This window comes from Eptatretus burgeri, chromosome 10 (genome assembly GCF_056783735.1).
Source record: "Eptatretus burgeri isolate ZD-2024b chromosome 10, Ebu_testis_v1, whole genome shotgun sequence".
NCBI lineage: Eukaryota > Metazoa > Chordata > Myxini > Myxiniformes > Myxinidae > Eptatretus > Eptatretus burgeri.
This window is the reverse complement of record NC_140970.1, coordinates 96691317-96714192: the sequence shown is the minus strand read 5'-3', so window position 1 is coordinate 96714192 and position 22876 is coordinate 96691317. Positions and strand designations below refer to the sequence as shown.

The window sequence follows — 22876 nt, the reverse complement described above, 5'->3', positions numbered from 1 at the left end:
TCCACTGCTGATGTTGCTAGTAAGAGGCCACGTCGACTGATTGACCTGGAAACAAAATTACAAGTGATTAAGGCCTTCACATTCACTCACCACTCACTCACCGACCCACCCAGAGCAACTTCCAGTCCTGCAAGCGCCATTCATGGTAAGTGCCCTGTACATGTGTACCATTTAAAAATATATATTTTATACCTTTTCTATGTTTAGAAACACAAATAATTACCATTGTGTTACAATTGCCTGCAGTATTTAATACAGTAACATGCTGTACAGGTTTGTAGCCGAGGAGCAATAGGCTATACCATAGAGCCTCGGTGTCTAGGTTTGTGTAAGTACGATGTTCGAAAACGATGTTCGAAAACCAAAACGAAAAAAAAAAAGATGTTCGCACAACGACGACGTCGCTTAACGACGCGTTTCTCAGAACGTAACCCCGTCGTTAAGTGGCGCATGACTGTATACACACACACACACACACACATATATATATATATATATATATATATATATATATATATATATATATATATATATATATATATATATATATATATATATATATATATATCTCTCTCTGGAAAAAAATAAGAGACGACTCCAAAAAAAATTTCAATCAGCATCTCGACATGTATGGCAGCCATTCCATTCCAGTGTCTGTTGAATTCCAACACAGGCACACCTCATTCTACTTAGTGAGGTACTGATTAGGTGATCTCCTGAACCGAATCTTATTTAACAAGGAAAAGTATAAAAACCACTGATGTGGTCATCACTATCCTCTTGCAATAGGACCAGCTGGATGGCAAAAACATTGCTCGTAGTACCTCAGAAGTAATTGGAATCAAATACATAACTATTGACCATGCCAAAAGAGTTGAAAAGAAAAGATTTGAGTGAGGAAAAGAAGGGTTCAATTCTGGCTTTACTGGCAGAGGGATACAGTGAGCGTCACGTTGCTTCCATCCTTAAAATTTCAAAGACGGCGGTTCATAAGAACAAGGTGAAGCAGCAGACATTGGGGACAACAAAGCTACGACTGGCAGAGGGCGAAAACGACTTTCCATTGACCGGGATGACCGCCAACTCATTCGAATGTCACTCAACAACCGTAGGATGACATCAAGTGACCTACAAAAAGAATGGCAAACGGCAGCTGGGGTGACGTGCACGGCGAGGACGATTCGAACCAGACTCCGAGTGGCAGGGCTGAAGTCGTGAAAAGCTAGAAAAAAAGCCCTTAATCAATGAGAAGCAAAGAAGAGCCAGGCTGAGGTTTGCAAAAGACCATAAAGATTGGACCGTAGAGGACTGGAGTAAGGTCATCTTCTCTGATGAGTCCAATTTTCAGCTTTGACCAACACCTGGTCGTCTAATGTTTAGACGGAGACCTGGAGAGGCCCACAAGCCACAGTGTCTCGCACCCACTGTGAAATTTGGTGGAGGATCGGTGATGATCTGGGGGTGCTTCAGCAAGGCTGGAATCGGGCAGATTTGTCTTTGTGCAGGACTCATGAATCAAGCCACGTACAAGGTTGTCCTGCAAGAATACTTGCTTCCTTCTGCTCTGACAATGTTCTCCAACTCTGAGGATTGGTTTTTCCAGCAGGACAATGCTCCATGCCACACAGCCAGGTCAATGAAGCTGTGGATTGAGGACCATCAGATCAAGACCCTGTCATGGCCAGCCCAATCTCCAGACCTGAACTCTATTGAAAACCTCTGCAATGTGATCAAGAGGAAGATGGATGGTCACAAGTCATCAAACAAAACCGAGCTGCTTGAATTTTTGCACCAGGAGTGGCATAAAGTCACCCAACAGCAATTAGAAAGACTGGTGGAGAGCATGCCAAGATGCATGAAAGCTGTGATTGAAAATCATGGTTATTCCACAAAATATTGATTTCTGAACTCTTCCGAAGTGAAAACATTAGTATTGTGTTGTTTAAAAATGAATATGAACTTGTTTTGTTTGTATCATTTGAGGTCTGAAAACACTGAATCTTTGTTGTTATTTTGACCAGTTGTCATTTTATGCAAATAAATGATCTAAATGACTATTTTTATTCGGAGTTTGGGAGAAATGTTGTCAGTAGTTTATAGACTAAAACAAAAATGTTCATTTTACTCAAACACATACCTATAAATAGTAAAACCAGAAAAACTGATAATTTTGCAGTGGTCTCTTAATTTTTTCCAGAGCTGTGTGTATATATATATATATATATATATATATATATATATATATATATATATATATATATATATATATATATATATATATATATATATATGTGCATGGCTCACAAAGTGGGTATGCTGTGGTATGTTTGTGGGAAATTCCACATAAAACTACGGTATTATGAAGTACTCAGACAAACCATCAATGGTCAGAAATGAAAGTGGACATCTTGGGGAACCTGTAGAAACTGGCAATATCATACTCTCCATTTCCTGTTTTATGAAAGATGAATTAAAGCAACAGAATATGGGCATTGTCACCTTAGAAATGTTACTGTTTGATTGGTAAAATTTTTATTTTACTGTATGTTTCTTACGTGACAGTTATTACCTTCGCATTCTGCGAAAGGTTATGTTTTGGTCGCTGTGTATTTATTTATTTGTGAATATGTGTGTTTGTTTGTTATTCGCATAACTCAGAGAGTATTAAACCGAATTGCATGAAATTTGGTGGGATGATTCGTGAGTATCCAAGGACGATTTGATTAGATTTTGGGAGTGATCAGGTCAAAGGTCAAGGTCAAGGTCATGAAAAGGTCAAAAACACTCTTTTGAGCATAACTTCCTTCATAATACAGCTATCGACATGCAACCACCACCATATTGTTCCATGACTAGATATCTTTCGGATATGTAGTGTCGGATTTGATGTGACGTCATCGGAAGTGCGTCTAAATGACGTCACAAGATGACGTAAATTTTCAATTTTCGATCTCATCAGTTTTGATCATACCGTTTTGTAGGACTTACCTTAAGGACGTCACACACCAAATTTGAGTTCGATCGGACTGACCGTTATGACGTCATTGACGTTTGAACATGACGTTTTTCAATTGTGGCTAAAATGTCCTGATATTTTACATTCAAATATCTATATAATTTATCAATCAAAGTCTCCCAAATCCAGGCATTAGGATCAGTACCAAAATATCTGTTTATTGATGTACAGGTTTTGCCAATTAACTCTGTAGTCAAGGTCAAGGTCACACTCAAGGTCAAAATATACTTGTAGGCATCGCTTCAGTTCTAATAGAGTTATTGACATGAAACCAACGTTAAAACGTTCAGTGAACTACGAGTTTTCAGAATGGTAGTCCCCGATTGGACGTGACGTCCCCGGAAGTGCGTCAAAATCGTCAAAAGATGACGTCATTTTTCAACTTTTTAATTTTTCAGTGTTTATCATTCCATTTTGTTGGACTGCCTTCAAGGAGGTTACACACCAAATTTGACGTCAATCAGACTGACGGTTGTGACGTCATGGACGTTTTAAAATGACGTTTTTCAAATGTGCCCGGAAAAAAAGTTGCGGTGGTGAAGGTATGCGCTCTACCGAGTGCCCGTTCTAGTTTTGAGTGTGGTGACTCAGAATGTGAACTTTGGTGTCTCTTTTATGTTTTGATGATGTTCTGTCTCCCTCTTCGGATTTTCAGCCATCAACCATATCTGATGAAATAATGGATTAATACATAACGCTTCATGTCTACTGCATCGAGGAAAATAAGGAGTCCAGTGTTGATAATGTTTCTTATGATTTTTATTCCAAATCTCCCTTAATTTCTTGGAAATATGACAGAGTCTAACGGCAAAAAAATAGATCAAAATTGTGATCAAAATATAATTCAGACCGCAAGTCATCCCGTCTTGATTTTCGTGTCAGTCCCGTTATGTACGAATCATCATCTCTCGTCGGACGCAAATAACACGAGCATGAGAAAACATTGCCGTCTTGCAAACTTCCCCGATTGATGGATATAATAGGCACTTGCAAGCATGTCAGCACATTTCCATTCGCCGTCGAGCGCAGCATTTGTCTTCGTGTCTGTGTATTTGTGAGAGCCGTAACGTACGAATCCAGTGTGAGGACGCCGAGCCGAACGAGGTGACTCGCATTTGTCTGATAATTCTTCATTTTAACCAACGCTAGAATTTTTTGGGTGCTTCGTGAGGATCCGAGAGGTAAGAATTATGTTTTTCTTTTCATGTTTAACGTGATTATTTTCAAAAGTTCGAAAGAAATAGATTCAATTTTAGCGTTATGTTTCACTTTCAAGTGTGGCTTTCTTTGCGACTGAACTCGTCTGTGTTTTCTTCGTAATTTATAACATCGGACTCTCTCTCTCAAAATGTGTTGTTTCTTTCTTTTTCCTGTCACATATTGAGCCTGTTTAAGAGGCAGAGTAAAAATTATCTGTTTCTTATCCCAAAATATAATATTTACATTGTTTTTTTCATCTGATTCCGTACATAACGCTGACGCCAAGCTCGAAATTTGAACGTGTATTTACAGTGTTGTATATATTCAGTGGTAACTTTAGAACCGGACGTGCTGCAGGCTAAAAATTTTGATTTAGCTATTTGAATAGATGCAGATTAACATAATGGGTTGCATTTCATGTTTCCCTATTTTTGCCCTTTGTGTAACAGTATGTGTACCCACTTTGTGAGCCGTGCACATATATACATATACATATATATATATATATATATATATATATATAGAAACCTAAAAGAAACTTGACAGGTAGGTTCATACCAGGATCTAGTTCTATGCTTTTGAGCACCGTTGCTATGGACACCACCGTTGCTTAGCAACGGGACTGAAATTTTTGAAAAAATCATAAAAAATTAATTTTTTCGAAAATCAAAAATCGGCTTCCAGGCTTTTATGCGTAGTATAATCAACCTCTTTGTCAAAAAAATTTCAGCCCAAACCGTCAAAAACTGTATGACTAGTATGCAATTATGTAGGGACCACCCATGTCGCCTACCGGCTTGTTGGGTGGTCGCAAGAATACCCTTATTTTCACATTTTCCATCTGTCTGTATGTATGTTTGTTTGTTTGTATGTCTGTTTGTAATGGACAGCTCTGGAGGCCAGAGGAGTCAACCAATTTCGATGAATCTTGACTGGTAGGTTCATACCAGGATCTAGTTCTATGCTTTTGAGCACAGTTGCTCTGGACGCCACCGTTGCCGAGCAACGGGACTTTGAAATTTTTGAAAATCCTAAAAAATTTATTTTTTCGAAAATCAAAAATCAGCTTCCAGTCTTTTATGCGCACTATTACCAACCTCTTTGTCAAAAAATTTCAGCCCAATCCGTCAAAAACTGTATGACTAGTATGCAATTATGTAGCGACCACCCATGTCGCCTACCGGCTTGTGTGTGTGTGTGTGTGTGTGTGTGTGTGTGTGTGTGTGTGTGTGTGTGTGTGTGTGTGTGTGTATATATATATATATATATATATATATATATATATATATATATATATATATATATATATGCATGTCTGGACACGAGGTCTGTCTAAAAAGTAATGGGACTGACCACAGAAATTTTATACCAAAAAATAGATTGAAATCACAGCTTGTCCCCTTCAAAATAGATTCCCTCCAGTCTCACACACTTGATCATCCTCTTCTTCCACGCTCCGTTGCACCCCTGGAAGGCTTCTTCTGGAATCCTCCGGAGCTCCGTCGTAACGGCCCTTTTGATGGTCTCAACATCAGGAAATCGGTCCCCTTGATCACCCCCTTGAGCTTGGGGAATAGGAATAAATCACAAGGAGCCAAGTCTGGCGAATACGGCGGCTGCTCCAGAGTTGGCACGTTCCTCTCCGCCAGAAACTGTCGGATGCTCAGGGCACTGTGAGCAGTGGCGTTGTCACGGTGGAACACCTAGGCGTTGTTTTCCCACAGATCCCTCCTCTTGTCCCGGACTGATCTCATGAGGTGCCAGAGGATCTCCTTGTGCAGGTATTGATTCACTGTTTGACCCTGTAGTAGAAACGCGAAGTGGACGAAGATGCACTTGATGTCAAAAAACGCAATGAGCCATCACCTTGACCTTTGACGTCCTTGCTTTCTTTGGTCTTGGTGATGCCGGACTTTTCCACTGACGACTCTGCCGTTTGGTCTCGGGATCATATTCGAATATCCACGATTCATCACTAGTGATGACTCTCCCGAGCAGGTCTGGATCGTCCTCGAGGCGCTCGATAATGTCTTGACAGACAGTGACTCTTTGCTGTTTCTGGTCCTCGGACAACAGCTTGGGGACCATCTTTGCGCACATCTTGCACAGTTCGAGATTTTCAGTGATGATGCTCCAGACAGTGTCCTTGTTGATGGAAAGTTCCTCAGCAATCATCCGCACCGTGAGTCGATGATCTGCATGCACCATCTTCTTCACACGCTCGATGTTGTCCGCCGTTCTGCTCGTCGAGGGTCTTCCAGACCCTGGATCATCTTCAACCTCCTCCCATCCCTCTTTGAACCTCTTGTGCCATTCCAATGCATGTGTACGTGACATCGTTTCTTCCCCGTAGACTTGCTGCAGCATTGCGAAGGATTCGGAAGGTGTTTTGCCAAGCTTGGCAAGAAACTTCAGATTGACTCTCTGCTCACGACTCGTAGCACGACGACTCAAACTCGACAATGTGTAAAGCACGACCTGTAAAAAAAAAAATCACACAATGAGCGCAGTCAACCATCACCAATCATATATATTGCTTGAATGTTGCAAAAGACTGTGACGCAACCCGTTCATTCAAGTTGTGGAAGTGGAGTACACAGCAGGCTCAGTCCCGTTACTTTTTTGACGGACCTCGTGTATGTTTATTGCATATTTACAGTGCAAACTTTCAAACTTTTCACCTTTTGTTGCCTTATATCCTGGAATTAAATTGCTTGAAATCAGGCCTTTTCCACCTTTATTTACACATTGCAACCCACAACTTCCAAGTGAAAAACAAATTCTCCAAATTTCAGAAAATTAATTAAGAATCCAAAAATTGAATATCTTGGTTGGATAAGTGTCCACTCCTCCTGAGTTAATGAGTTGACAATGTAAAAACCTGAGTTAATCAATGGAAGCACCTTTGACAGAAATTTCCACTGTGAATCTATTGGGATGGGTCTCTACCAACTTTCCCCATCTTGATTGGGAAATATTTGCCCATTCATCTGTTCAAAACTGTTCAAGCTTAGTCCAGCTGCATGGGGAGTGTTGATGGACAGCAATCTTCAAGTCATGCCACAGATTTTAGATTGGATTTAGGTCGGGGCTCTGACTGGGCCACTCAAGGACACATCTTTTTGTTCCTTAACCACTCCAGTGCAGCTTTGGCTGTGTGCTTCGAGTCGTTGTCATGCTGAAAGATGAACTTCCATCCCAATTTCAGCTTTTTGCAGAGGGCAGCAGGTTTTCCTCAAGGATTTTTCTGTATTTTGCTTCATCCATTTTCCCTTCTATCCTGACAAGTGCCCCAGTCGCTGCTGATGAGAAACATCCCCATAACATGATGTTGCCACCACCCTGCTTCATAATGTGGATGGTGTTCTTTGGGTGATGTGCTGTGTTGGGTTTGCACCAAACGTGACGTTTTGCATTTCAGCCAACAACTTCCATCTTGGTTTTGTCGGACCACAAAACTTTTTACCATTTGGCTTCATAATCTCGAGAATGGTTTTTTCCATTCCTCAAATGGGACTCAAGATTGACTTTTTTGAGTAATGGCATCCTTCTTGCCACCCTACCATACAATACAGATTTGTGGAATGCTTGGGATATTGTTGGCACATGCACACAGTGAGCAGTCTTTGCCATAAATGCGTTTGGCTCTTTCAAAGTTTCCATTGGCCTATTCCTGACCTCTCTGATAAGTCTCCTCCTTATTTGGTCATCCAGTTTGGAGGGATGGCCTGATCTAGGCAGGGACTTGGTGTTACCATACACTTTCCACTTCTTAATAATCGAATTGACTGTGCTCCAAGGGATATTCAAGGCCATTGAAATATTTTCATCCCCAGCCCCTGATCTGTGCCTTTCCAAAACTTCATCCCAGAGATCTTTTGAAAGCTCCTTGGTTTCCATGGTTGAGTCTTTGTTGTGAAATGCACTACCCAGCAGAGGAAACCTAGACGTACAGCTGATTCTATTCTGAAATAATCAGAATCACTTCAATTTCACCCAGGTAGAGGCAAATTAACTTGGTATGGGATTTTGAAGGTGATTTGTTACACCGAAGCTAATTTACAATTGTGATTATAAGGGGGGTGGACACTTATCCAACCAAGATATTCTAGCTTTTTATTAAGAATTAATTTTCTGAAATTTGTGGAATTTGTTTATCACTTGGAAGTTGTGGGTTACGATGTGTAAATAAAGGTGGAAAAAGCCTGATTTCATGCAATTTAATTCCAGGCTCCAAGCCAACAAAAGGTGAAAAATTTTAAAGGGGTGTGGACTTGCTATATGAACTATATTAAAGTACCAGTCAAAAATTTTGACACACCTTCTCATTCAAGAGTTTTTCTTTATTTTTTACTATTTTCTACATTGTATCATTATAGTGAAGACATCAAAACTATGAAATAACAACACATGGAATTATGGAGTAACCAAAAAAGTGTTAAACAAATCAAAATATATTTTATATTTTAGATTCTTTAAAGTAGCCACCCTTTGCCTTCATGACAGCTTTGTACACTCTTGGCATTCTCTCAACCAGCTTCATGAGGTAGTTACCTGGAATGCTTTTCCAACAGTCTTGAAAGAGTTCCCACATATGCTGAGCACTTATTGGCTGCCTTTCCTTCACTCTGCAGTCCAACTCTTCCCAAACTATCTCAATTGGGTTTATGTCAGGTGATTGTGGAGGCCAGGTCATCTGATGCAGCACTCAATCACTCTCCTTGGTCAAATAGTCCTCACACAGTCTGGAGGTGTTTTGGGTCATTGTCCTGTTGAAAAACAAATAATGGTCCCACTAAGCACAAACTAGATGGGATGGCGTATCGCTGCAGAATGCTATGGTTGCCATACTGGTTAAGTATGCCTTGAATTCTGAATAAATCGCCAACAGTGTCACCAGTAAGGCATCCCCACACCATCACACCTCCTCCATGCTTCACGGTGGGAACCACACATGCAGAAATCATCCGTTCACCTTCTCTGCGCTTCACAAAGACACGGCGGTTGGAACCAAAAATCTCAAATTTGGACTAATCAGACCAATGACAGATTTCCACCAGTCTAATGTCCATTGCTTGTGTTTCTTGGCCCAAGCAAGTCTCTTCTTCTAATTGGTCTCCTTCAGTTGTGGTTTCTTTGCAGCAATTCGACCATGAAGGCCTGATTCATGCAGTCTCCTCTGAACAGTTGATGTTGAGATGTGTGTTACTTGAACTCTGTGAAGCATTTACTTGAGCTGCATTCTGAGGTGCAGTTAATTGGCAATTTCTGAGGCTGGAAACTCTAATAAACTTATCCTCTGCAGTAGAGGTAACTTTGGGTCTTCCTTTCCTGTGGCGGTCCTCATGAGAGCCAGATTCATCGTAGTGCTTGATGGTTTTTGCGACTGCACTTGAAGACATTTTCAAAGTTCTTGAAATTTTCCGGATTTATTGACCTTCATGTCTTAAAGTAATGATGAACTGTCGTTTCTCTTTGCTTAGTTGAGTTGTTCTTGCCATAATATGGACTACTACAGTACAGCTAAAATAATGGTCTTTTACCAAATAGGCCTATTTATTGTACACCAACCCTACCTTGTCACAACACAACTGATTGGCTCAAATGCATTAATCTATCTATAATTCCAGCAATGTGTGTGTGTGTGTGTGTGTGTGTGTGTGTGTGTGTGTGTGTGTGTGTGTGTGTGTGCGTGCGTGCGTGCGTGCGTGCGTGCGTGCGTGCGTGCGTGCGTGCGTGCGTGCGTGCGTGTCTGCGACCGCTGTTTCTCGACAACCACTGGTCCGATCTAATTGATACTTGCCAGCTATATTGCTGAGGACCTGAGTATGTGCCTTTTCAAGGTTTGATATTAATCGGACAAGTGGTTCCCCAAGTTATGGCCATTTATTTACCAACCAATGACAGGACACGTTGCTGCGTCGGCATGGCCGATGCGCCATTTAGTTACCAATGACAGGACACGTTGCTGGGTAGGCGTGGCCATTGGAGAAGAGATCCTCAGCCGCGTTCCCCATTACGGGTTACAACGTACGGACTTCCGGATAGTGATGACACTGTATTCTAATAATTTCTCGATTTCTTATGCGCATTTATAGATAAACACAATGGCCCAATCCAGTCGTCATTTACGAGAGCGAAGGAACGGCCTGTGTGGTTATTTGAAATGTTTTTTTTTTGTATGTACGTTTTTTTTTTTCTCTTCTCTTCTCTTTGTGTTTTTCCTTGCGATGACATTGCTAAAAGGCAAAATACGTTGGCGCTAATTGAATAATTGGCCATTAAAACTAATAATTTATCAGCGTTGGCAGATCCAGCAGCCAGATTAGTGTCAGGTGATCCATTCTTGCCCTGGACGAGGAAACAAAGAAGCGCCGTTTCCTCAGCAATTTTGTTTATGAAGAGGTGCTAACGAGATAAAGGTGTGTACATTTAGACAATTTTTATTATTATTGATTTATTGAAGAAAAATTGTTCTGAAAATAATTTATCAAAAAAAGTGTACAACTTTTTTTTGTTTCCAAGTGTCAAAACGGTGTGGCCTTTGAAAGTGTTAAGGAATTCAGCTCTACTCAACATGCTTGCCTACAAAATACATCTCATTTTGGTGGTATGCTTTGCAAACTTTTTTTTTTCAACTATTTTAAAACTAAAACAATTCGAACATGGAATACCTAATGACACTGTACTTTCAGGTCTCCTACAAATCCTACCCTGTCGCCTCACCGTGGCATAGGAGTGGCAATGGTCAATGGCAGCGAATGTCATGGCAAGCAAAGACAGGGAGGTAAACTTGATTTTAATTAACTCTGTGTGCGTAAGTATCACAGCAGTTGTTACTTCAATGCAAGCGATAATTCGTGGAATGCATGTGAATATTCCGTACGGGCACGCACTACTTCCGGATAGTGATGAGTTACTGTATTCTAATAATTTCTCGATTTCTTATGCGCATTTATAGATAAACACAATGGCCCAATCCAGTCGTCATTTACGAGAGCGAAGGAACGGCCTGTGTGGTTGTTTGAAAGTTGTTTTTTTTGCACATATGGCCACGCACGTACGGGCACACGTGAGCAAAGGAACGGCCTGTGTGGTAGTTTGTGGAACGCCATTTGAAAGTTTTTTTTTTTCGCATGTACGGCCACACGTACGGGCACGCACGTACAAGCATGCACTAGTAAGGAAAGAAATTTCACAAATTAACTTTTAACAAGGCACACCTGTTAAGGGAAAAGCATTCCAGGTAACTACCTCATGAAGCTGGTTGAGAGAATGCCAAGAGTGTGCAAAGCTGTCATCAAGGCAAAGGGTGGCTACTTTAAAGAATCTAAAATATATTTTGATTTGTTTTACACTTTTTTGGTTACTACATAATTCCATGTGTTATTTCATAGTTTTAATGTCATCACTATGATTCTGCAATGTATGAAATCGTAAAAATAAAGAAAAAATTTGAATGAGTCAGTGTGTCCAAACTTTTGACCGGTACTGTATACTAGTATAAAATCCTGTCAGAAATGACAGGTTGGAATTATTTTATTCGAAATATTCAAAAAGACTGGAAGATATGATGTTCCGTAGCAAGAAGCGTGATTTTAAACTACGAACTGTACAAATGTTACCCTATTTTCTTTATCTTCTGGGACGTTTCATTTTGATGGTACAGCCTCGTGAGCAAGCCAAAGTCTGAAGCCTCGGCCTAGTGTCAGGTGTGCTTATATCTTCTTTATTTATTGGACATCCTCCAGATGTAAATGAACACCTCTTATACTCTGCACACATTACACATCATTTGCAGCGAATTTCACCTCCCTGTGCCTTGTAAAGCTTGTTTTTTGAAACGCTTCTGTACACCGCCTTTGAGGCCCAGTTGCAAGTCACTATCTACATTTCCAATTAAAGAAACATGATTGCTCTTATGAAAAATATTTTTCAAGTTTTTTTTTTAATCTTGAAAAATAGACCGTAGTGAACATAGTCATGTGAAAAGATTGGCCTTTAAAACCTTACTCAAATCGTCCTAATGAAGGGGGACAAATAAATACACAAATAAACACAAAATATTTTATTAGGTGGATAAAGATGTTCTTCTACTCCTGATTTACAAATGTAGTTAAAACTTTATCGATGTGCTCATGTTGTATTGGAACTGTACATACTTTATAGACAATCTACCATTATAAACAGTATGCACTTTACAGAAATATATGTGTGTTATTGCTGTCAATTGGCCCCATCACTGCACTGCATTGACAGGGCTGATAATATTCCACAGTTAACCACAGCTATGTAGGTCTGTTTGGCACTTGAACAAATATCTAGTGGCCCTGCCCCCATCAGACTGATTGACAGTCGCAGTTCTGCCCACCCCTCTGATCCCTTCCTATTTCATGACAAAGGAATGCAGTTTTGAATACTTTTCGTGGAATCCTTTCAAGCTATTAAAATTTCGATCAGTTTGCACCTTCCCAGTATAAAATACAGTGGATTGGTGTTTAAACCAAATGAGTACCTTAAACCAATTGTGAGTTAGACTGTCAGAAAAGAATAAGAAGAATGACAAACAGGCATTTTTGGGTCTCATTTTTCTTGTTCAGCGATGATGTCCCAAAGCTTAATGAGTGTTCTTAGATGAGGAATTCTCCGCAGACGACTGGTAGGTAATTTATAGGTTTTTAAGTTCTATATTGGTTGATGGGTTTTTTTTTTTGGAGGATTAATGTTGTATTGAGCCAATGGAGTATCTGGGCCATCCCCACATAATAAATCTACCGACTGCTTGATGCATCTGGCAACTAGACTATATAGTATGATTCCTCAATAAGGGATTTAATTCTGCATGAAAGGGCATCAACGGGACAACAAAAATAGAGATGATAAGAAAGGGTCAACTTCATCTCCAGCACAAAAATACAGAAATGAAAACATTATCACACCTGTAAGCTGAGCACCGACAGGTTTGTAGAGTAATCGAGATTCTGCAATTTTGTAATTTTGTTCTTGCCAAGAAAGAGCGATTCCAGCCTCAAGAGTTTTTCAAAGTTCTCGAGTACCTGCACAAGAGAAGTTCAGGTTGGAAAGCAGAAACAAGTTAATTCCCTTCAGCAAAGGCACGTATGACAAGTAGATAAATAACTTTTAGCAGCAGACCTGCTATTTTATATAACTTGCACTTTTACAATTATTCTGGTAATCCAAGAGGCGGTTGGGTGCAGGAGATTCCAGGAGGCATTGTTGGAAAAGTAATGCCACCTTTTATTTTTCTCCAAAACAGGAAAGATGTTTGAATGAAAAGAAGCACAGTCCACACATTAGTTCTTCCCGCCAATGGATGTGAAGTTTCGTGATTCTGACACGAGATGTCTCAGTGCTACGTGCTCTAATAAGAGCAACAATCAAGATGGCAGGGGGCAGCACGATGCTGTCAATGCATTGAAGCGTGAATTGCTGGAGATCAAAGTTGGGATGACTGACTGGAGATAAGATGACTGAAGATGAGAATCGGGTGTACCAATTACGATAGTGAGAATAAGAGATGGTCAATGGAGGACCACCACAAATGATCACCACCCCGACTTGGCTCCGTCAGATATTCCTCTCTTCCCTGAACTGAAGGAACACCTTCGAAGAGAACATTTTTCTTCCGACGAAGAAGTTGAGGCCACTCAGAAGCACCCGGTAAAGTAAGTAGGATTAACAGTTCCATTGTGATGGCATCAAAAAACTACTTGAACATTGGCAGAAATTTGTGGACCGCAGAGGTGTTTATGTTGAGAAATAAATCTACACTGTGGAAGAATAAAGAGAGATGTTAGTATCTGTCTGTTTAATTCGAATATCTTTCCCTGTTTTTGAAGAAAAGAATAGGAGGCATTACTTTTCAACACACCCTCGTAATTGCTTTAGTCGGAAAAGTATTTGAAAAATTAGGGACATCCAAGTGTCGTGTTGATACATTCATCGTGCCTTGTTTATTAGCATGTGTAAACACATACATCACAAGCAAAGAATGTCATGGCGGTTTAAAAGATCCAAATTGAAATGCAGGATGTGTGGGATTTAAAAGGGATGGACTTAATGGATTAAGGCTGAACATTTTACAATCTCCCCAAATACACCAAGTAAGCAAACCAAAGTCGGATCTGTGTGTCGGGAGAAGATTTACCTGTGAAAATCTCATGGAGGAGCATTAAGGGTGTGGATAGACTTGTATTTCTCCCCATTCTTTTCACATCTCAGCATGGCTCCACTTGCCAAAAGTTAAGTACAGTATCCATGATGTATGCAATAGTGGAACAAATACATTTTCTGTATTGTTTAGAAAGCCCCTCCCCACAAAGCTTAAACCCCCAGGACAAAGTTGTATTGCAAAATGAGACTGATAGCAAAGGAGTATCAACCAGCAGGAATAGGTGAAGTATGGGAGCATGTGCAGCAGCAGCGCATCGCTGCAACCACTTTCCACCGGTACTCCAGGGGAGTACGCCGGTACCAGTACGCCGGTACTCCTGGCCATCCCCCAGGCAGATGCCTGGCACATCCCCATATCCTTGAGATGCTGATCAACCTGCTGCAACCACAAGGCACGTAGTTGGCCCATTGGCCTCCTCCACTCATGATGCTCCCTCGCTGAGAGAATCTGATGAGCAGGATCAGCGTCAGGAAAATGAGCCACATGTTCATACAGCCACAGCTGGCGCTCACGGACTATTCAGGTAACAAATCTCATTTGAGTCTCTCTCAGCAACCGCTCGTCAAACACAAAGTCCGACCAGCCATAGCCAATAATTCTCCGAAGATACCTGGCACCAAAGGTATTGAGTCTCTATCTCAGCTCCCTGGTCAGAGTCCAAGTCTCACATTCATAGAGCAGGACTGGAAGCACCAAGGACCTGAAGACTCGGACTTTCATCATCCTGCACAGGCACCGACAGCGCCACACCCAATAATCAAGTGAATGCATCTGGCCCATGATTCCCCAGGCCCAACCCAGACATCCATTGACCTCTGGCTCAATGCTCGTGGAGACATGAATATCACTGCCAAGCCACGTGAATCTCTCCGTGGCTTCAACATCCTCACCAAAAACCGGTACAGACAGGATAGCAGCATCCAAGATGTCATCGAAAGCCTGGATCAGAGGAAAACCCAAGAAACCCATAATCCCAGCGACTCAGACTCCTCATTCAGCAACTCGAGGGCCCCCAAAAGGATGTCTAGAGTCTCTGCAAAGATGACTGCATCATCTGCGAAATCAAAGTGAGAGATCTTGACATTCCAAAACGATGCACCGCAGCTTGATCTCTCCAACATCCTCCCCAGAATCCAGTCCAAACAAGTGCTGAAAAGTGTCAGGGCCAGTACACACCCCTGATTAACTCCAGTAACAACTGGAAATAAGTCAAAGATAGAACCACCATATCTCACAGCACTCTCAGCACCAGAGTATAGTTCAGATATCAGATTTATCAGTTTCGGTGGCACCCCACGAAGAACAAGAATTCTCCACAGGGCATCCTGGTTCACCGAATCAAACTGCTCTGGGCGCTGGTGCTCAAGCAGATGGTGATGAACCCTATCAAAATTATTTGAGCAAAGACCTTGCTCGGCATTGAGAACAGCGTCACCCCTCGGTAGGTGTTGCAGTCCTGGCGATCAACCTTCCCTATCCAAAGAGGGACAACAAGGCCCCTCTTCCAGTCAGTAAGGACAATGCCTGTGTTCCAGGCAGAGCACAGAACTGCATGCAATGACATGAGTGCAGCATTTCCACTAACCTTGAGAAGTTCAGCATTGATGCCACAAATCCCAGGAAATTTACCCCCATTTCAACCGGTTCACCGCAGCCTGTGTTTCCACAAACAAAGGTGGACCACAGTTGATTGGAGCATCAGCAATTGGGATTGTCACACCCCTGATGTCCAACTCGACAGCTGGTGGATCAGCCTGGTACAGCTGCCCAAAGTAACAGGCCCAGCGGGCCTTCACTTCAGACTCCTCTGTCAAGAGTCCACCACCCTCTGTCTCCTGCCTCAGATGGGCTTGAAGGAATGAAAACTGCAAATTCTCCTGGAAGCAGGATGAGAATCATTGACCACAGGTGATGCTCTACCCCCTCACAGATTCCTCACACATACGACTCCTTGTCCACCCTCAGCGCACGGTTTTACGCCTCAACTCCCAGAACAGCTCAGATCTGCCATTCAGCTTGGCCCTGCAACTGTGGTCAATGGTATCCGGTGACCCTTGAGACAAAATTCTTCTTTGCCCTCTGGTGAGTTCCAAGACATCCATCAGCAACATCAAGGATGGTGGTCTTGAAGGCACTCCACAACTCTTCAGGATCCCCCAAAGCACCCTGCCCCCCCCCCAAATCTCCTCTCAGTCTGTTCACAAACTCAACGAGCCTCTCATCCTGGAGCTTGCCAACATCCAGCCAAGGCTGGGATGGTACCATTCGCCTGGTTTTAAGCTGCAACTTCAGAGGTACTACAACGAGCATGTGGTTAGTCTTGAGGAACTGAGCACTCCAGTAGACCTTGCAGTTCTGGATCATCCTCCATCGACCATCAATGAGCACATGGTCAATCTCCCTTGTGACACCACCAGCGTTGGAATACCAAGTCCAGCGATGAGCTTGTGGGCGCTGAAACCATAAACCAGCCACCCTAAATCCATGACTTCTTGCAAAGTCAAGGAACTTAGTGCGATTCTGGTTCACAGTTCCAGACCCATGGGGATGAACACGTCTCATAACCATCAGTGCATTGAAATCTCCCAAGGGTAGATTATCTCGCCTGGGGCACTGATCAACCACAGACTCCAGCGTGGCATCGAATGTGTCCGTCACAGTGAAATCACTCACCTCGATCAGAGCATATCCAGAGACCAGGGAAACGACACTGAAGGAGTGACGAATCTTTAGTCTCATAATACGCTTGTTGACTGGTGTTACTCAATTATCATTGGAGTCAGCTTATTGGACACAGCTACAGCAACTCCTTGGGCATGGTAATCATCAGAGCGACCAGACCAATAGTAGGTGTTACTGCCCACCATGATCTTGCCTCGATCAGGTCTCCGAACCTGAGAGAGTGCTGCAACACCAATGTTCAAACGCTTAGCTCATATGATGACCGACACAGGTGATCATCCTCTCTTAGGGATAGGACATTCCAGGCACCCATCTGAAGAGTCCGCCTCAGGTTAACCCAAGGAGACTTCCGTCTGATGGATGACACCTCAGCCCCACTCCACCACACACCACCGCAATCTGACCCAGGAAGTTTACCCCATGCTTTTCCTCCTATCATCAAGGCATGTAAATTCCCTTTGGAATGCCTTTAATTTGTTGAAATATTTTCCCACAAAAAGATACAAAAGTGTTAAAGAAAACAAAATTAACAGCATATATAATTATTGTTCGTCAAAACAATGAAAACCCAATTAATTTTTTTCTTGGAAAAGAATAACTTGTCAAACCTTGCACATAAAAATTTATGAGTTAAAAACTTTATCAAGAACACTAACGAGTGCATCCTAAACCAGTGCTAAATCCAAATTTGTACACAAAGTGGAAAAATCAAAAACATCAACAAACTTAATATTGAGGAATCTTATCCTGTCTGAAAACTCTAAAGTGGAACTAATATTCCAGAAAGTGTTAATATCAGAATTATTACTAATTGCTCTCTAACCACTCAGAGACCTGAGTTAACCAAAACTTAACATTGTTTCACAGTGCATTGCCGAGCTCCCGCTATAAACCTAAACTTATATGGGTTTTTATGAAGCTTGGGGATCCAGAAAAAAAAACGGGGAATACATAAATTTACCTCTTTACATTTAATGTTAACATTATTACTCAAAACTTCCTGATGCCCAGCTATAATGTCTTGGGGAGGTTTTTGACATGGAAAATGTGTGCGATTTCTGATTCTGGTGAAGGTAACTGCATCGATACCTAACTCCCTTAATAAAACCTCCATGTAAATGTTTTTAGAAACTACCACAAAATTATTGGCTACTTTATCTGCAAGAGCTAGAACATGCTTATTATACAGATCCTAAATATAAAAATAATAAAAAATAAAAATACAAACACGTAAAATCAATCAATAAATATTCATTAAAAAAAAACTAAAGAAACAAGATTAAAAAAATAATAATACATTTTGCATTTTCTTCTTTGGATCTTGTGTTGATAAATTAGTATGGCGTTCACACAGGCATGCTGGGCTGAATAGCCTCCACCTGTGTTATATTTCCTTGTATCCTTACAAACACTAAGCTTACTCAACAATGGTCTTGACCTATCCTGGGAAAACAAGCCTCGACTACTAAAAAAATTAATCCTTTTGTCCAAAATATCCACAACCCTATCATGCCACGTACGAAACCTTTTGTAGATAACCGAAACCTTTCACATATTTTACAAACTAGCTCAGAAACGGAATCAACAATAGAAGATCTAAAACAACTCCATGGCCGAATCACCGGTTCCCTATATTTGACTCCCATTTTCACAAGATCCCTGATATCACGATTACTAACAAGAGCAAGAACTGCTTTCTAATACATGTCCCCTCCCAATGTGATATTTTCTAAGTCCAAAAAAGGCATAACTGTGAAAAATTGACAAAATGCCCTGAAACTTAAAGTTGTTCTGTAACTTATAATAAAGCCATGTACCAAGTTTCAGTTCAATATTTTAAAAGGTATTGGGGGGGGGGGGAGTCTGAAAAACCACCGGTGGGACAGATGGACATTCAGAGAGCAAACCTATATTCTCCTCTCGTGAAACCACTAGGGGACTAATAATATTGAAATCCTCAGACATCACGTGCCCACATGGATCATAATAAAAATGTTGAAGAGGAACATGCACAGTCACTTGCTAAAATATCTCGAACTGCATCTATACTCAGAGTTTTAAGAAATTTACCATCATTAAGTAATGATTGGCCCACAATCTTGGTGAAAGTGAAATACACTTTCAATTCGATTTTCTTTATAACTTTTTCTGGCAACAAACTCTCAATACAGGAGCCCCTAAAACTTGAATGTAGCTGAAGCTTATCCACCTACTTGTTCGAAAACTCACAAATCAATAACTCACGATACTAACATCACTTTTGGCAGGAGACCTCCTTATAAGAACCTTGTGACAAAAAGCCTCAACCAAAAAAGAAATCATCTCATATGTATTTGCTTTTGGAGCTGTACCCCTCTTACGCCGACGTCCATGACATCTATGTCTCCAAAACAGCAAGTACAATAAGTACCCATTACAGAATCTGTCTGACAAGTCATCAATTTCCAAAGAAATGTTGCAGAGACAACGTGCAAAAGCAGGCATGACAAACCCGAATGCGATTTGAACCCAGCTCCAACATCTCCAACCCCTGAAGGTGCTCCAGCTTGTCAATTTTGACGATTTTGTTGTTCACCAAGAAAAGCTTCTTTAAATTTCTGAGTCTCTCCAACCCTTCGATCTTGCGAAGCGAGTTGAAGGACAGATCCAGGATTCTCAACACACAGACAAGGCGACACTTTGAGATGTGTTAGCATGGACGACCAAACCCCTCAACAGTCATCCACCAACTCTTAAACCATTTTAAAGGACAAAATGTAATGTAAGGTACTCACTCTAAAGACTCCAAAGCATTAAGGTTCTCAATTCTGGTCAGAAGGTTATCGTTGAGGTCGAGCTCATGGAGCATCGTTAGAGATTCCAGATTTTCAATCTTTTTGATGACGTTCTGACGCAAGCACAACACCTAGGCGACAGAGTACAGTTATAACACATTGATGTTTTGATACAATTCTACTTGTAAGTACACGTCAGATGGATGCAAAATCCAGCACTGTTACTCAAGCTGTAATATAAGTGACTTTATCCTCACGACGATATGGTCGAAGCAAAGCACAAGTGAATAATCAAGCACGACAAAGCAGGCAAGGAAGATAAAAGTAAAATGATTTGCACCACCAGCGCTTCCTCTCAACATACCCGCACGTTTCTCAAAGTTTCAAACCTTTCAATTTTCCCGATGCGGCAATGGTTCAAATCCACCTCCTGCATGAAAAATCAGGGAAAGAGTCAATACATTGTAGGTTTGATGCAAAGTGAGTCAACGTCAAATAAAATGGGACAATTCTGCAATTTCCCAAAGTGCACAACACTCTCACCTCTGTATCAGAATCAAGTTCAATGCTTCCCATGTCGACAGGCATATCTTGTCCTGTCAACAGCACGTTCATCATTTAGTGACTTTACCAAATTTACATTTGCGCTATTTTGGGTATCGGTGAGTGGGCTGGATTCCAATTACAGGACTGATTTGGAACCCAGCCCACTCACTTATGCTGAAGGGTGTGACGGAAGAGAGGAAGTGCTGGGTCACTGGCAGTGCACTGTGGATGTGAGCTGGACGTGACCATTGGAGTTATAGGGGGCGAGTCAAAATTGGTCTGGCTTTTTTTTTTGGTATTTGGAGGGTTTTCAAAGGGAAAAGCTTATTTGAAGACAGGTTGGTTGAAGTTATGAATGGAGATCATAAAATCTTCTCAACTAAAGTTTATACAATGGCTTGTTGTGTGTATTGTTGAAATTGTGTCCATGTGGCTCAGGCCGAGAAACCAAGACAACAGCTCGCCAGCTTGCAAATTCTGTGTCTGCTCTGATGCTTCGCACTGATGATTTTCTCCCAAGTATTGTCATTTCAGCTTGCTCAACTTCATCTCATTCCCCTTCCTCGGTTCAAAAATGTGTCTGTATAGATGTATGTGTGTGTATATATATATATATATATATATATATATATATATATATATATATATATATATATATATATATATATATATATATATATATATATATATATATGTATATACAGTAGATGAGGCGCAAGTCATCATCTGGACCGAGAAAAAAGTGACGACTTAGAAATGTGACGACTTACGCGTATGCGAACATTCATGATGACTGTGGGGTGAAGGATGAAGTCGCGCGTGGCCTGGACACATATGTGTGAGAGCCGGCTATTGTACCAAAAGGAAAACACAATCCTCGGGGCATAGGTGGGGGTTCATTGGTGAGTTGGAAAGTGATCAAGCAAAGATGGAATTCATGAATCAGTTTATCAAAAGTAAAGATAATGAACAACTGTAAGACAACTCATATACCATCGGTGATGGTATGGTGACAAATTACATGACACACACAGTCATCGTGGTGATGATTACCACTCAATACCGATGTGTAAGTGAGTGCGGTGATGTACAAAACAAGCCAATGTAAAACCATGATCGGACTTCAACACGAAGCTCGATTGATCCTTTACTCCTTCGCGAAATAATCCGTTATGTTTGACTGCCTCAAACTCTTGGGCATCTGGTGCAGGAGAAAGGACTCAAACCGGTCATTGTATTCCATGATGTTGTCTGGGTAATCCTCCACCAAAAGACAGTATCGGCGCATCACATCCAGACAGTATCGGCGAATCCCGCTGCCTGATTCGCCGCACCTCTTGACCTTGCCGATTCCCCACCTCACTTTGAATCTGTCTATCCAGTGCATCGGCAAGGTCTCGGCATCATCATGCCGAAGGTCCGCAGCGAATAAACGTGCCTTCAGCAGCAACATTTCACCGTCCAACCGAATATTTGGCTGAGCCGACATTTGCCGAAACCAGATGATGAGCGCGTCATCGACATCTTCAAAGGACACACATTTCACGCGTTTCACACTTACCACCGGCCTCGTGATCTTCTCCACTTGTCCAAATATCACTTATAACATGTAGAAATGCAAAAAAAAAAAATATATATATCGAAATTTTGTTGAAAAAAAAGTTGCAAAAAAATTTTTTTTGGGGGGGAGGGGGTTGGAAATCACTTAAAACATGTAGAAATGCAAAAAAAAAATTCAAATTTTTTTTTTAATGGCCGCCATAGCGGCCATATTGGATTTTGGACCACGTCCAAAATCTGATGGCATGATCCTTGGACCATACCTAATCTCCCCACCAAGTTTTGTCGAAATCCGTTGAGGAGTTTTTCCGTAATACTGTTCACAAACAAACAAACAAACAAACAGAGAGGGGTAAAAACAGTAACCTCCGATCTTCGATGGCGGAGGTTAACAAGGTTTATTCAATCAGTAATGGTAGGTATTTATGATAGCAATCATGAGCATTTATTTACAATGGATAGACAGAAATCACAATGAAAAGGCACAAGAGAACAGCAATTAACACTTACAGAGCCCACTTACATGGTCTTAACCTAGTCTATACACAGGACATAGCACACCATCAATCATTCCAGTGAAAGGTAGATAATAAGAAAGTAGACCTCATGCAGAGCAAAGCATGAGTATGGCTCCTGCCTCACCTTACACAGATTTGTGTAAGCTCGTGCCGTGTGTAGACCCATGCAGTGTGCAGATTTGCACAGCTCATGCTGGGTACAGACCCACGCAGTATGCAAGCAGGCTCTCGCATTCGTGGCTCTCGCAGTCTGAACAGGCAGATGTGAGCACAGGCTTGGCCAAAGGACTTGTGGTAAGGAGAGCTTGAGCTTGAATCGAGAGCACTCCTGGCAGGCAACGTGTGGTGGATCAGAGCACTACAAGCCAAAACCTCCCGGCAGACG

General features: G+C 41.4%; 1 protein-coding gene across 9 annotated transcripts in view; it reads right to left on the bottom strand.

Moving 5' to 3' along the window:
- Positions 1-22876, bottom strand: part of PPP1R7 (protein phosphatase 1 regulatory subunit 7) — a 51514-nt gene that overhangs the window by 19223 nt on the left and 9415 nt on the right. For 4 of the 9 annotated variants that reach the window (XR_015062681.1, XR_015062682.1, XR_015062680.1 and 1 more), the window contains exons 3-8: positions 20411-20463; positions 20232-20297; positions 19868-19998; positions 19585-19747; positions 13156-13272; positions 5649-6694 (exon numbers count right to left, since the gene is read on the bottom strand). Coding sequence is in view for 3 of the 9 variants with exons in the window: in XM_085899533.1 (XP_085755659.1) it covers positions 1-45; positions 13156-13272; positions 19585-19747; positions 19868-19998; positions 20232-20297; positions 20411-20463 (575 nt within the window). In the remaining 6 variants the exon portion in view is untranslated. The other 5 variants (XR_015062679.1, XM_085899533.1, XM_085899534.1 and 2 more) reach the window with 5 other exon arrangements.